At 45.4% G+C, this 15,093-nt stretch overlaps 1 protein-coding gene across 1 annotated transcript in view; it reads right to left on the reverse strand.

Moving 5' to 3' along the window:
* col25a1 (collagen type XXV alpha 1 chain) overlaps positions 1-15,093 on the reverse strand; it is a 256,959-nt gene that overhangs the window by 27,372 nt on the left and 214,494 nt on the right. The window contains exons 26-28 of the mRNA XM_085965125.1: positions 12,301-12,336; positions 11,192-11,245; positions 8,261-8,314 (exon numbers count right to left, since the gene is read on the reverse strand). Of these exons, the coding sequence (XP_085821251.1) occupies positions 8,261-8,314; positions 11,192-11,245; positions 12,301-12,336 (144 nt within the window). The remainder of the gene's footprint in view (positions 1-8,260; positions 8,315-11,191; positions 11,246-12,300; positions 12,337-15,093) is intronic.

The raw sequence follows: 15,093 nt of genomic DNA on the forward strand, positions 1-15,093 counted from the left end.
TCAAGGAACCGGAGTTATCCCAGGACCTCTAGCAGTCTAATTAAAGGTTAATTGGCAGAGAATTGGTAGAGAAAAAGCAGGGAATTATAGACCGGTAAGCCTGACATCGGTGGTGGGGAAAATGCTAGAGTCCATTATAAAAGATGTAATAGCAGAGCACTTGGAAAGCAGTGACAGGATCGGACAAAGTCAACATGGATTTACAAAAGGTAAATCGTGCTTGACTAATCTACTGGAATTTTTTGAGGATGTAACTGGTAAAATAGATAAGGGAGAACCAGTGGATGTGGTGTATTTGGACTTTCAGAAGGCTTTCGATAAGGTCCCGCATAAGAGATTAGCGTGCAAAATTAAGGCACATGGGATTGGGGGCAAGGTATTGACTTGGATAGAGAACTGGTTGGCAGATAGAAAGCAAAGAGTTGGTATAAACGGGTCATTTTCCGAGTGGCAGGCAGTGACTAGTGGGGTACCGCAGGGATCGGTCCTAGGACCCCAACTGTTCACGATATATATTAATGATCTGGACGAGGGAATTGGATGTAATACCTCCAAGTTTGCAGACGACACAAAGCTGGGTGGGTGTGCTGTGAGGAGGATGTCGTGAAACTCCAGTACGATTTGGACAGGTTGGGTGATTGAGCAGAAACATGGCAAATGCAGTATAATGTGGATAAATGTGAGGTTATCCACTTTGGTGGCAAAAACAGGAAGGCAGATTATTATTTGAATGGCAATAGATTGGGAGAAGGGGAAGTGCAAAGAGACCTGGGTGTTCTTGTGCACCAGTCGCTGAAGGTAAGCATGCAGGTGCAGCAGGCAGTTAAGAAGGCAAATGGTATGTTGGCCTTCGTAGCGAGAGGGTTCGAGTACAGGAACAAGGATGCCTTGCTGCAGTTGTACAGGGCCTTGGTGAGACTGCACCTTGAGTATTGTGTGCAGTTTTGGTCGCCTTATCTGAGGAAGGATGTTCTTGCCATGGAAGGAGTGCAGCGAAGATTCACCAGGCTGATACCTGGGATGGCAGGAATGACGTATGAGGAGAGATTGTGTCAATTGGGCTTATACTCACTGGAGTTTAGAAGATTGAGAGGGGATCTCATCGAAACCTATAAAATTCTGTCAGGCCTGGACAGACTAGATGCAGGAAGGATGTTCCCGATGGCCAGGGAGTCCAGAACTAGGGGTCATAATCTAAGGATAAGGGGTAAGCCATTTAGGACTGAGATGAGGAGGAATTTCTTCACCCAGAGAGGTGAACCTGTGGAATTCTCTGCCACAGAGGGCGGTGGAGGCCAGTTCATTAAATATATTCAAGAAGGAGTTGGATATATTTCTTAAGGCTAAAGGGATCAAGGGATATGGGGAGAAAGCAGGGACAGGGTACTGAATTTGGATGATCAGCCATGATCTCATTGAATGGCGGAGCAGGCTCAAGGGGCTGAATGGCCTACTCCTGCTCCTATCTTCTATGTTTCTATAAAAAAACTCAATAATAACTTAGAAACATCAAAAATAAATGAGTTTCTACTCTTATAATGCAGTAGGCGAGTTCCAATATAGTAAAAAGGGCATTGTCTTTCTAGGAAAAGTCCAGCAAACCTTTTTTATTGAGGAGTGGAGAAGGGCTGTGAGCTACTTTTGGCATCATATGCAAATAACACGGGGGGGGGGGGGTGAAGTTCAGAGGGGTTTTTACAGTTTGTATCATGCCAACATTTTGGTAAAATTTTCAAGAGGACAAATTTCACCCCACAATGATTTACGCCACTATGTTCCATGCTTGTAAACAAATGAAGGTGATGTTACTTTAAGTAATCATGGTTCAGATTTGACACATAATAGGGTAGGTTTCCCTCTATGGGTACTCGCTGTGCCTCCGATGGGTACAACACACGTCAGGTGTGCGGCACCAGTGAGGAAGAAGCTGCCTGAGTTTTTCCTGCCCCAGGCGGTTTGCATGACCCAGGCCTGATCCTTGGCTAGTCTGTGCACCTAAGTATCGGGAGAGGCCTGTCCCTGTGCTCCTGGCTCCGAGATTGGGCCTTCGCTCCTCCTGGAAAGTAACAATCAGATGGCGCCAAGTTCACAAGATCATCCTGGGGAGGAGGAAGGGGGGAATACAATTTTTTAATTTGCCTCCAATGCATTGAGTCTGACTTCAGCTCCCCCACTGACCCTCCAGGCTGTGGGGATCCAGGGGCTGGCCTCTTCACCAATTTTTTCTTAGGCACCCAACAATCGTAAGTCAAGTAACAATTTGTGGGAGGCCAGAAACACCCCATCCTGTTTCACTTAAATTACTATAGGCTCAGCCCTACATATGCACAGTGGGGAAGCCCCAGGAAATATTGAAGCAGTGCAAGATGGGCGGAGACCTGACAGGTCTCCACTCTTTATCCTCCTCACTGCGCCTGGGAAATGGCAGTGCTGAAAAAAACTCTAACCTCATTGCTTTTTTATTCTTCCTTCCAAAAAACTTGCTTAAGTTGATGTCAAACTTGAAAACCTGACTTTATATGATATTTGTTACCATTTCCACAATGTGCTCATCATAGTCACAATCATTGCTGCTATATAAATGCAAATTGCTGTCAGGGACTGAGCCAGACTTTTCACAACTTTAACATTCTCCTCGATCCTGAGTTGAGTTTCTGAACCCATCACAACCCATCCTCTCCAGCACAAAAACTGCCTACTTCCATCTCAGTAACACCTCCTGTCTCCACCCCTACTTCAGCACCTTTTCCCCATTTTTTACTCTCCAGAAATTCCTGCTCCATAAAGCTCTGCTACCTACATCCTATCCCATACCAAGTCCCACTTGTCCATCATTACCATCCTCACAGACCTACAGCTCAAATTAAACATTCTTGTGCTTGTCTTAAAATCCCACCATGGCCTCACCCCTACCTATCTCTGTCATTTCCTCCAGCCATCCCACTCCCCCCCCTCCCCCCCCATCTCTGTTCCTCTGCCTCCAGCATTTTCCTTCCCTTCACCGCACCATTGGAGGCCCAAGGTCCCAAGCTCTGGAGTTCCAGCTCTAAACCTGTCCCTCTCTCTAGGTTCCTCTTGTCCTATAAGCCCACTTCTTTAATCGTGCTTTTGGTCATCACTCCTAATCTCTCCTTCTTTGGCTTGGCATCCGTTTTCCTCTCAAGTGCCGTGGGACATTTTTCTCTGTTAAAGGCTCTATGTAAATGCAAGTTGTTGTCAGTGGTTAAAAAACTTTGTGTATCCTTTTCAATTTAATCTGTAGCATATCTGCCTTAGTATCAGGTCTAAGCATTTTCTTTCTTCCTTTAACTTGCCTTCTAATTTTCTTCTCAATCTCTCCTTTCTTGTAGCAGCACCTCACGCACTCTTCATGTGTGAGTGAGTGTGATATATTATGTTGGCTATATGACAGTGATTCCCATCACTGCCAAGCACAACATGCACACATACTTCCAGCATCATCACTGAAGAGCAGTCAGCAGCAGGAAGCCTGGCTAAGTTTTCCCTTCCCCATCTCCACGGACACTGAAACCGATTGTAGTGATTCCCCCGCCGGTCATAGTTGAGACCAAGTAACTCAGTACAGACCAGGGATCAATTGTGGGATTGTCCTCGTCTGTATGGCTTCAGTACCACACCAGTAAGTCTATTTAAGCATCAAGGGAGTCAGCTCAAAGCTTACAATCATTGAACTACTAAAGCTTGGTATTATTTTGCCAATGCAGAATTAGGGCTGGATTTTGCCAGTGTTGGCGGGCTGGGGCGTGTCAGGTGGGAATCGTGTCAGGACCCCGACTCAGAAGTGAAGTGTTGAAAAATTGCGATTTTCCCCTAATTAGGCAATTGATTTCCAGCGTGTGGGAACCCCTGGCCCAATGAGTCTTTTCATACAGAAAGTCGCCTCCTATGACGTCATCAATGCTGCTGGATTTAAGACCTGCAAGCAGCCTTGCTTCTTCTGGAGACTGGAAACACTTTGGAAATTGTATGAAGGATTTCATTTCCCGACAATGTCCACCAACAAGCAAAAGTGTGCACCTCGGTTTGATGAGCGCTCCCTTCAAGCTCTGGTGCACGGAGCCAGATGTAATAAGGAGGTGCTGTTCCCTTCCTCAGGGAGAAAAAAGCCACCCCAGTAGACAAAAGCTGTGTGGCTGCAAGTGGCCCAGGAGGTCAACTCCATATCGATGAGTGGCAGAACCTGGCTGCAGTGCAGGAAGAGGTTTCATGACCTTCTCCACACAGGAAAAGTGAATATGACTTTCCCATCACCCTCAATCTGATTCCCATCGCCTCTCCTCACCAGCACTCTGTTTTGCCAACCTCTTCCTCCACATCCCACTTGAGCCTTACATCCCTGCACCCTCTCTCTATGGTCACATTCACTTAACTATTTGACCATGTAGCCCTCACACTCCCTATCATGGTGATGCAACAACAACAACAACTTACAACACACAGGGAGTGCCCTTTGTCTTCTTCTAAGTATCTATGTTATGCATTCTCTACAATCACTCCTTCATTCTCACTCAAACTCCACTTGTGTCCCTCATTGCAGGAAAAGAGAGCCCACAATAAGAGGGAAAGAGCCATGACAGGAGGAGGGCCACCCTCAGTAGCCCAGCTCACCACCTGGGAGGAGGCGGCCCTGGAAATCGCCGGGATCGAGGAGGATTCCCAAGTGGGGGACGGACAGACGGGCGCATCACAGCAAGCTGGTGACAGAATAGTTTGGCATCTCTCTCATTGACATTGCATGAGTCACTGATAATGAATCTGATGCTCTAACAGATTGACTTATGATCATCTGCACTATTCAATGTTCATGTAACCTTGACCTCACATCTCTCTTTCCTTTACTCCCCTACAGGACCATTGAAAGCCCCCGTCCCCACTGTCCAGGAGGAAGAGCTTCCACACACCTCAGAGGAAGCTGCAACCTCTGAGGGCGCAGCATCAGCAGAATTCAGTGCACCCAGCACCAGTGCAGACACTCACACCTCGGTGGGACCTTTGCGAGATAGAGTAGTGTTGGCACCTGGTGTATCACAGCTCACAAGTGAGCATCAGCAGATGATGGAGACAGGGACAGCAGTGGAGAGTCCTCGTCGGAGGGCACAGGACTCTGCCAGCTCGGCTCAGCTGCATGTCAACCCTGTGCCTCCAGGTCCATCCAGAAGGAGAGCGGTGCTGGAACTCCAGGAACAGCTGCAGGTGTCTCTGGCAGGTTTTGTCTCCAGGGTCGCTGTGAGTGTGGAGCGAATGGAGGAGTCCATCGCGAACATGAGCAGAGCCTTTGTGGAGGCATTGGTGCATGAACGCATCACCACGGAAAGGATGGCAACCTTCGTGGAAAGGATGGCTACGGTAGAGAAGAGGATGGCTACGGCCATGGAGGAGCTAAGTCGCCAGAGTGTTGAAAACATGGTCATTGTTCAGAATAGACTGGCATCTCTTAAGGAGTGATGGTCAGCTATTGAGCATAGAAACCAGACCTTCATGGAAGCCTTCTGGAGTAGGACTTCCAGTGGAGAAACAGGTCCTCATGGCCCCCCTGAAATGCAGCAAAGTGCTGTCAAGCCACTTGCTAGCTCTGAAGTGGGGCTGACCCATGAGAGGGATGTTGATGGCAGACAACAAGGAAGTGGGGGCTCCTCTCCAAGCGCTCACATGACCATGCCACTGAGTAGCCTTCAGTCAGAGCCCCACCAGAGTCCTCACCCAACTGAGATTGGCGTCTCATCCCCTGCACAGCCGCAGGAGCAGCAGACTGTTGCCGAGCCCTCACAGGTTCGCAACCCCAGAGGACGCCCGCCAAAGGTGTCAAGACAGGAACAGCAAGAAAGTGAGTAAGGGGCCTCCACATCTGCTGAAGCCACAGGGGAAGCACCACATAGGAGCACGCGTAAGAGGAAGATAATGCACAAGTAGTCACAAGGGTAGTCACTTGGGTGTTATGTTGTGTTTATTTTTGAAATGCCATCAGTTGCTTGTAGTGATAAACATTTCTGATGGCAAACTGTTGTCATTTCGCAAATGGGACTTCCACATTGAGGGCGTAGAGCGACTTGCGATTGTCAGTATGGTGGTCAGAGTGATAGGAATCCACAGGTTCTTGTCCATTGTCGATGCTCTGGCAAGAAGGTGCGAGGCAAAAATGTTTGATTGTGTAGGCTAAGCAAATCTGGCCAACGTGAGTGCGTTCCTTGCATCCCGGGCAGCAATGTGGTCGTGCTCTGGCACCTTCTGGCCTGTGCAGCTTCAGGTAGGTGAGCAGCAGCTTGGCGCTCCTGTTGTTGCTGCTGCTGTTGGTAGTGCTGTTGTTCAGGGTTCTGCTGCTGCTGCGGCTGGTCTTCATCCGAATCTGATGTCCAGGAGGAAAGGAAATAAATGGTTCCCATGCTTCTGCTATATACCTCAGTTGAGGAAGCGCTCAGTCAAGGTGGGGAGAGGGGTTTCCCAGGAGGTCACACTGGAGATGGATCTCAGGCTCCAAACATCCACAACAATAAGTCGGCCTGCTAAAAGTTCCCCCAGACCTGAGACAACAAAGTTCTGCCACCTGCAAATGATGATTGCTAAAAACTCCTTTGTAATGGTGGAGCTGCAGCTGTTAGTAAGCAATCCACTTGTGAGGCTGCCAGGATTACCTGCCATGTTCCAGAGGAGGCGTGTAGGATGGGGGAAATGTCTAAAAATCACAAAGGCCTCTCAAAATTGGATTAGAGAGGCAATTAACTGGTTGTTAAGGGCCTATCCCGCCTCTTAGAGGCAGGATGGAAATGGGGTTTGAAACCCCGATTCTGGGAAAATTGCTCGAAGGCGGGATGGAGGCGGGATCGGGCCCACATGCCATTTTTTGCGATTTTAACACCTCACACGCCTCCAATCCCGCCTCCTCAGCCCTGGCAAAATCGAGCCCTTAGTATACTCCTGAGTATGGCTGTTTTAATAACATACATCCTTTAAGTATTAATTTTTTGCTTTAAAACTGCAAAAAGTTCCCTGATTTTACCCTCCTGTCAGTCATGCCACATTTCAGCACCGCTCTGCAGTGATCACACCACAATAGCCTCCCTTAATCGTCAATCTGTGCAAACTCAGTAGTTACCAAGATTTCATTTTGTTGAGATTACAATATGAACATAGACGGCGGAGGGGCCTGGGCATGTACTGGGGCGGGTTACGTAGACTTGGGAGATGTGGGGGGGCAGTTTCGGAGGGGAAACCCGGAAGTCTAGGTTTCCCAGTGCGTCTTTTGGCCCTGACAGGTTCCCCGCCCGGAAGTCAGCCTCACTGACAGGTTTGGCTTCTAGTCGGGCAGGGAGCAATCCGGAGCAGGCTGCAGGACCAGGTAGGTCTGATCCACGACCCCGGGGGGTCCGATCCCGGGGAGGGCCCTGATCCCTGACCCCGGGAGTCCGGTCCTGGAGGGGGTCCGATCCATGATCCCGGGGGTCCGATACCCGACCCTAGGTGGATCCAATCTTGGGGGGATCTGATCACCGACCCCGAGGGGTGTCTGACCCCGGGGAGGGCTCCGATCCCTGACCCCGGGGGTCCGGTCCTGGGGGGGGGGGGGGGGCGTCCTATCCATGACCCCTGGGGGGGGGGGTCCAATCCCAGGGGCTGGGGGTCTGATCCCCGACCCCGTATGGGCGGGTGGGGTCTGATGGTAGGGGAGCTTGGCGGACCGGGGGGGTATGCACTCCTGCTCCTCCTGGCCCACAAGCAGTGCTGTAAAGCCACTTACCTTCTCCTCAAAGCAGTCCTCGCCTTGCTTCGGCTGCTGGGTTTCCTGAACCCGGCCGCCCACAGTAAAACCTGCAAAAGAGGTTATATCAGAGGCCTCTAGCCTCATATTTAAAATGCCAATCCGCCTCCTGGGAGCGGGTTGCCTTCCCGCCGCTTGTCCTGCCTCCATAAAACTCAGAAGTCGGCGGGTTGGAGCCAGCTTCCCGAAGCGCTCTGAATTTTTCCCGATTTAACAGCCCCGCACCCGCACCCAATCCCACACACTCATCCGTGTTAAAATTCCCCCCCAGTAAGTTTGTGGCTGCAATTTAGTCTCAGAGTTCATATGGTCAATAAAAACCCAGGCTTTGCTGTCTGTCACAACTTCTAAAGTGCAAATTCAAGTCACAGAGAAAATAAAATCGATCTCACCCCCAGCCATTTGTAATTGTGTCATTAATTCAAGCTGCAGAAAGCAGTGCTATTTCCTCTTACAGTTACACGTACTAACACTAGGTTTACTTACGGGCAAACCTGTGGGTCCCCTTGGCCCTGGGTTACCAACTGCTCCTTTTTCACCCTGAAATGACAACACTTTTAATAGAAAACAAACGATCTACAGTTATAAAGAAGCAAGCATTCTCAAATGCTTTTGGTATCTTAAGATGTGACAGACGTGGAAACTGCCAAGTGCAGGGAGGCCCCGTGGGAGATGACAAGTTTAAAAAGCACACGCACAGAGCTTAGAATCAAACAGCAGTGCCTAATGGAAAATAACAGCTGAAATGAAAACCATTAATGGTCCATTTGTTTGTCATAATGTTCTCAATACTTGGAATTGTTTTTCACAAAAGAGATGGCTTAATACCTTTAGCATGTTTCAACATATCAGAAGCAGCTCCAATAGTCTGAGAAAGAACATATTGGGAGTGTTATGCAAACACTGCTGTGGAACATTAAAACCCTGAAGTAGTTTAACTTTTGCTAATGGGGATGGATCAGACTGGATATGAAGTTCTGCTTTTGAGATAATTGGGTTTTTCCAGTCTGCCGAGGCCATCTTGAACAGATTTCACGTTAAGTACAAGTCACGATCCAAAGAAAGTGCATCGTAAAAACAGAAATGCAGCAGAGATTGAAGGGTAGATTTTCTGAGTCTTCCTCCGTGCTAGGTACCTGGCTTTCTGCAAGTGTGGATTGGAAAACCCTGGTCACCCTGCGATCTTCCAATCTATGCTTGCAGTGGGGCTGGTAGCTCACCGTGTGCAGAACTCGCAACACTTCCACTTTTGAAAGTAAAAAACTTTCAAAATCTGGGAAAGCACAATACTTACAACCTAATCACATAGCAGCTTAAATTCCCTCTCATTCTCCCATTATTTTCTGTGGTAAGCACAACTTGCTCTATTGAATGTGTTGTATTTCTTGTTTACATGATTTGGTCTCGTTACCTCACCAGCAACTATCAAAATCCCTTTAATCTGTACACATAGAACAGCAAAGTGGACCGTTTTGGAAAATAAAACTACCTGTCTGCTGATGCAAATACCTCAAAGCCGACTATAACCTCGTACAATCTAATTCCATCCATCAACCTTACATTAGAGATTGTGTGGGATATGGGTGCAATATGGTTTAAACAGGTACGTTTATAGCTATAATAAAGAATGTGAGAACTAACGCACTTTGTTGATTCAGCATGTTGTGCTGTTTTCACACACTTTAGAAACAACAAATTAAATATCTTGGCCCAGAGTTTCCACTCTGGCTGAAATTGGTCAAACCAGCACAAAAGATCTTCAACACTGTTGTTATTTCGGATTTCTAGCATCTGCAGTATTTTGCTATCGGTTTAAAAAACATTGCGCTGGAAGCCAGCCCCGCCCACAAAACTGACCACACCCCCAGATCAAAATAACGAGAATGACGGGTTGCCGTCAATGGTCGATTGTGCCCGTCTGCGGCTGTCTGAGGAGGGTCTTGATCTTGAGTTCGGTTTATTTAGGCGCACAGGCACTAGTCGGCACATTTTAAAAGATTTTACACGTTAAAAATATTTACTTTACTAAGAAACTGACTAGTGTACACCGATGAAACTAGTAAATGGTTCAGTCTCGTATTAGGTCATTTTCAGTGATTTAAAATCAGTTTACTCACAGGTGACGGACTGGACACTCTTATGAAAAATCCTTATTTTTTGTGATAAACCCATTTATAGCTGTATTAATAAAACCGCACCAGGTTACCACTTTTAAATATATTAATGATGAATATTTTAAATGCAAAGAGAAGAACAACCAATTACGTTCTCTTACATTGCTTGATTGCACATCGAAGAGTTTATGTTTGGGCAGAAACTTGAATCGTAACTTCACTTCGGAAAAACAGCGCAATTTATGCCCAGTTTGCCGATTGCACCCAAAGCGGAAACTCTACCCCCTTGTTTACTGTTGAATAATGTCGTCCGGACTCATAGGATGAAAGTCTCCTCTGCTAGCTATTAAGTCCTATGTGAAATGTGTTTCGGCAAGTCTGAATCCAGTTTCTGGTTCACGTGGAGTTACAGCACAAACTGCCTCTAATTTTCCTGTTCAAAAGTTTAAATACAAGTTGTTGTTTTGTTATCTTTTGAGAAAATAATTTATGAATAGCAAAATACATCTCAGTGATCCTTTACAATCTGGGAAAGCTTTCAGTTCCAATTTTGAAATGCTAGAGGATTTTCCAAGCAGCTTCTGGCAGACTTGAATCAGAGCAGAGTATTTATTTAAAATGCCATATTTACAGAGCGGACGTCACCGGGACCGCAGACAGGGCAGACTGAAATCTCCTGAACTGGGTACTTAGGGCTTACGTAGGGAATTATGAAAGTCATTAGAAAAGGATTTTGTCACATATTATTACTGAGACACAATGATGGTGGTGCTACCATTAATCAGGAGCCTGCAGTTCAAATTGCTAGTTCAGCACACCCTGAAATAAATAGCTTCTAGTCTGGGCGGGTTGTCTCACAGCACAGAGCAGCGACAAGATGCAGGACCAAAAGGGGGAAAGGAGATCTGCCCACTTCACCTCGTTGAGCAGCTATTGGGTGAAGTGGGTAGATCTTCCTTCTCCCAGCATTGACAGGGGCTGCCCTACTCTTTTAATTAAGGAATCTCCTCTGGGTACAGATATGAAGTTGCAGGTAGAGAGGCAGGAAGGGAAGAATGAATAGAAAAGAGAAAAATGCCATAAATGTAAATAATGTAAAAGATCAGAGTAGAGCAACAGTCATAGGCACAGCATTAATACCAGTTGTGTAGCTTATTTTTCATCAATAATTGATTGAAGTAAAGTGTAACACTAAAGTATTTCTGTTTATTTCTAGCACTGTATTTCTCAATGTGTATTACACACTTCACTCCTTATTAAGTTATACAAGACTTGTAGAACATTCATATAACTCAGTACTTACTCTGTCTCCCTTTGGGCCTGCTGGGCCGGCGGGACCCATTGGACCATCAGTACCCTTTGAACACAAAGAGAACAATTAGCTGTGGTGAACATTCCCTCAACCTACTGATAAACTAATAGGCTTGTCTCATCTAATGGACAGAAATAAAACAAAACTTCTCACATCCATGAGAATTACCCCAGAGCTCTATCCTATTAATGATACTAAAACATTTCCAAACAGACAGGGACAGTATAGTGCACCAGATGGCCTTTTTTTTTCCATTTCCACAATTTTCTTTTTTACTTCCTCAACTCGTGACTGCCTGATGCATGCCCTGCTCCCAGAAACACCAACGGAATGCTGGATGATCAGAAGATTGCCTTGGCATGCTGTACTCCCCATTAACATGACAGGCAATAACATTTTCAGTCATGTTCACCTTGTGACTGCTCCATCTGGGACTGGTGCCAAGTTGATCAGTTATAGAAGAGAGGTCTCCGTGAACTCAGAATGTAAATCATGTTTTTTTTTGTTGGTTCTTTTGTTAAAAATGTAATGTAACAGCAGACAGGAGCACTGTTTGCCTTGCGAGGGGCCCGTACAAAGATTCTGTTTTGGGGCCCCCACTTTTTACTAGACAATGATATCAATGACTACCTACTTAATCTGGTGTGAAATCCACACACGTATGATCGTGAAAAGGCATGCTTGCCATCAGTAATATAAAAATAGTTGACAAAACCATTGCCTAGGTCTTCTTTCACTGGATCCGTCCCTGACTGGCTTGGGGCCCCATGTCATTGCATGGGTTTCACAGTCCTAACGCTGCCATTGACAGTGGGCAATTACTACATTACTAAATCCCAAGACACTGACACTCTCTCCCTGTCTCACTTTACCTTGGAGCAACGTTATCCTGAGTGGATAGTGAAAAAAGGTAAATTAGTCAACAGGACTTGCCAGTGCCTCACACTGAACTGTGAGCTATCCATGCACAGAGAGTGGAGTGAGTATGAAGGAGGGGATTATGAGCGCAGAGCATTTACTGACTCTAGTGGACTGCCAGCACCAAGCAGAAAGGAGATAGTCAAAAGGAAGGACAAAGAGTACAAATGTGACTCACTCACCCGCAGTCCTGGCTGTCCATCTAAGCCAGATGCACCCTGCATAATTTGTGTCATTAGAGGGATGGGTAAGAGGAACACGATTTTAGTGTACGATGGTTAATGATCATAAACAACTTTACACAATGAAATTAAGGTGGGAATTCCTGATTCAATTGTGTATTAAATATGAATCACAGACATAAAAGAACTCAAAAAACACAAATGAAATATATAAATGATAACAGGGAACAGATGATATGAAGTTATACAACACTATAGTTAATTAACCTAAAATAGTTATAGGTGAGAAGTGTGCAAGAGTTTGGTTTAAAGCCAGTCCTACTGTGCTCAAGGGATGCAGGATATCCTAACTACCACAGCTGGTTCTGTGGAACAAGCACAGGGGAAGATGTTCTCTATGCAGCAGATGTAGCTAAATTGTAAACATGTTTATAAAGAACAGGTTTACAATTTGATTACATCGGGAGCACATAGGAAACCTTCTCTTCACATTCTCACCATTAACTCTCGTCAGTTGCTGGACTGCTGAAATCTTCCTGTTCAAACATATGTGAATGTTTTCTTGGTTGTGAGCAGTGGCAGTGTCAATAGATGGCTCAATGAAATAAAAATATGATGAACCCACCCAGTGATTAGTAGTAAAAAACTAAGAATTCAAACACACACTCCACAAACACACTCCAAGCTCTAATCGTAATATAGACTCTTCAACCTTCAATCTCAACATAACACACTTCTTGGAAGCAAACCATTTCTAGTTTATTATAATGAGGTGAACAGTATAATGAACATCTAATAATGTAAGCAAAAATAATGTGAAGTTAGCAAAGGAGGTTCAGAAGATTAATAATAGAAATTTTAAAAAGGCAGTTGCTGGAAATCTGTTGGAAATACACAGCGAGTACATGAGCATCTGAAAGAAGATGATTTAACATTTAATGTGCAGACTCTTCATAACATCAGAAACTGTAAGATAAGTCCCTTTTGTAGGAATGAACATAAAAAGTGGAGAAAAGGTGAGAATAAAAGTCTGGAGTCCAGTATGCTAACTGCAACAACAAAGGAGTATTGATATGTTTAATGACATGAGAATAGTTTTTTTTTAAATGGCAAGAGGGGAAAAGTGCTGTGTATTATATAAAGATCATCTCTGTCAGGCAATGAAAAGATATAAGAAAGAGAAAATGGGAGTTCTTCCTTGATCAATGCCTCAGTCCACTGCAACCATCCCTCATGTGGCTGAACTTGTCTGGGAATTAGTAATGTATTTTAAATCTACTCACCTTTTCCATATAAAAGATATCGCTACGGGAACACAGTTCTCAGCTACATCTTTCCTTCTGTAGGTTAAACGGAACGATCCATTCCAATCCTACTCAGTCCCATTTCCTGACCTCTTCCTCTGATATACTGATGATTGTGTTGCTGTTGTGTCCTGCTCTCACTCTATTCTGAGAAATGTTGCTTATGCTTCCCATTTCCACCAATTATATGGTCCATTTCGGAATCTTTGCGCCCTCTCCTGACCTTCTCCCTAACTGTTTATGGGCTTTCCACAGGCATCTATTATGAGTATTTATATTATGTTTCTTTCCACCTCCCTGCAAGGATTCATCCATTTCTCTCAGTTTCCCCATCTGCATCACATCTGCTCAAATGACTGCACTTTCTACATTAGAGCTTATGAAATGTCCTTTTTTTCCTTTGCTGATACCTTCCCTCCTTTGTGGCCACAGGGCCTTTAATCACACCCACCTCATTTCTTGCATTTCTCCTCTTTCCCTCCACACACATCATCGAGATCCCTCTTGCTCCCCCCCCCCCCCCCCACTTTCATCTCACTAGTCTCTGCATCTTCTGGGTCATCTTCGATCATTCTGTCCATCAATAACGTGATCCTACTACCAAACACACCTACTACACACTTACTAACAAGAGAGACTGTCCCCTCCACAATTCACACTTTCAACCCCATTTTCCAGCCTGTTTTCCCCATTCACCTTCCACTTCATTCTCTTCCATTTTGAAGCCAATGTCACTCCCTTTTGTCTTTCTAATGGACTTTCATTGATGACTGAGACGATCTCTGTATAACAATCCAACAGTTTTTTCACCTTTTTCCAATATACAAAAACATTCTCTGGCTATTAACTCCATTAGCTGCTCCTCTGTTACAGTAATTAATATGGCCACCTCTCGACTTTTACGAGTTTGTCCCTTACCTTTTTGTTTAGTCCTATAGAAAGCCTCCAGTTTCCAGTTCTGATGAAGGGTCAAACCATAAATGGTAACAAATCGTTTTCCTTTCAAATACAAACTGACCTGCTGCGTGTATTTGGTAGCTTCTGATTTATAACAGAAAGAGAAATTAATGGGACTAAAAGCCAACAAATCCCCTGGACCTGATGGCCTACATCCTAGGGTTCTAAAAGAGGTGGCTGAAGAGATAGTGGATGCATTGGTTGTGATCTTCCAAAATTCCCTAGATTCTAGAAGAACATAAGAACATGAGAAATAGGAGCTGGAGTAGGCCAATCGGCCCCTCGAGCCTGCTCCACCATTCAATAAGATCATGGCTGATCTGATCCTAACCTCAAATCTACTATCACTCTACATCCCTCCCGAACCATGTGATCTCCTGGGAGAGGCGAAAAACCAGATAAAAAACCCAATGGCCAATTTGGGAGAAAAAAAATCTGGGAAATTCCTCTCCGACCCATCTAGGTGATTGAAACTCATCCAGGAGATCACTGTCCCTATATTTTCTACAGTACTTACCCTCTGTAAAAGGTG

Source organism: Somniosus microcephalus, chromosome 2 (assembly GCF_052327205.1).
Source record: "Somniosus microcephalus isolate GS21.2 chromosome 2, FLI_Smic_1.0, whole genome shotgun sequence".
In the NCBI taxonomy this organism is placed as follows: domain Eukaryota; kingdom Metazoa; phylum Chordata; class Chondrichthyes; order Squaliformes; family Somniosidae; genus Somniosus; species Somniosus microcephalus.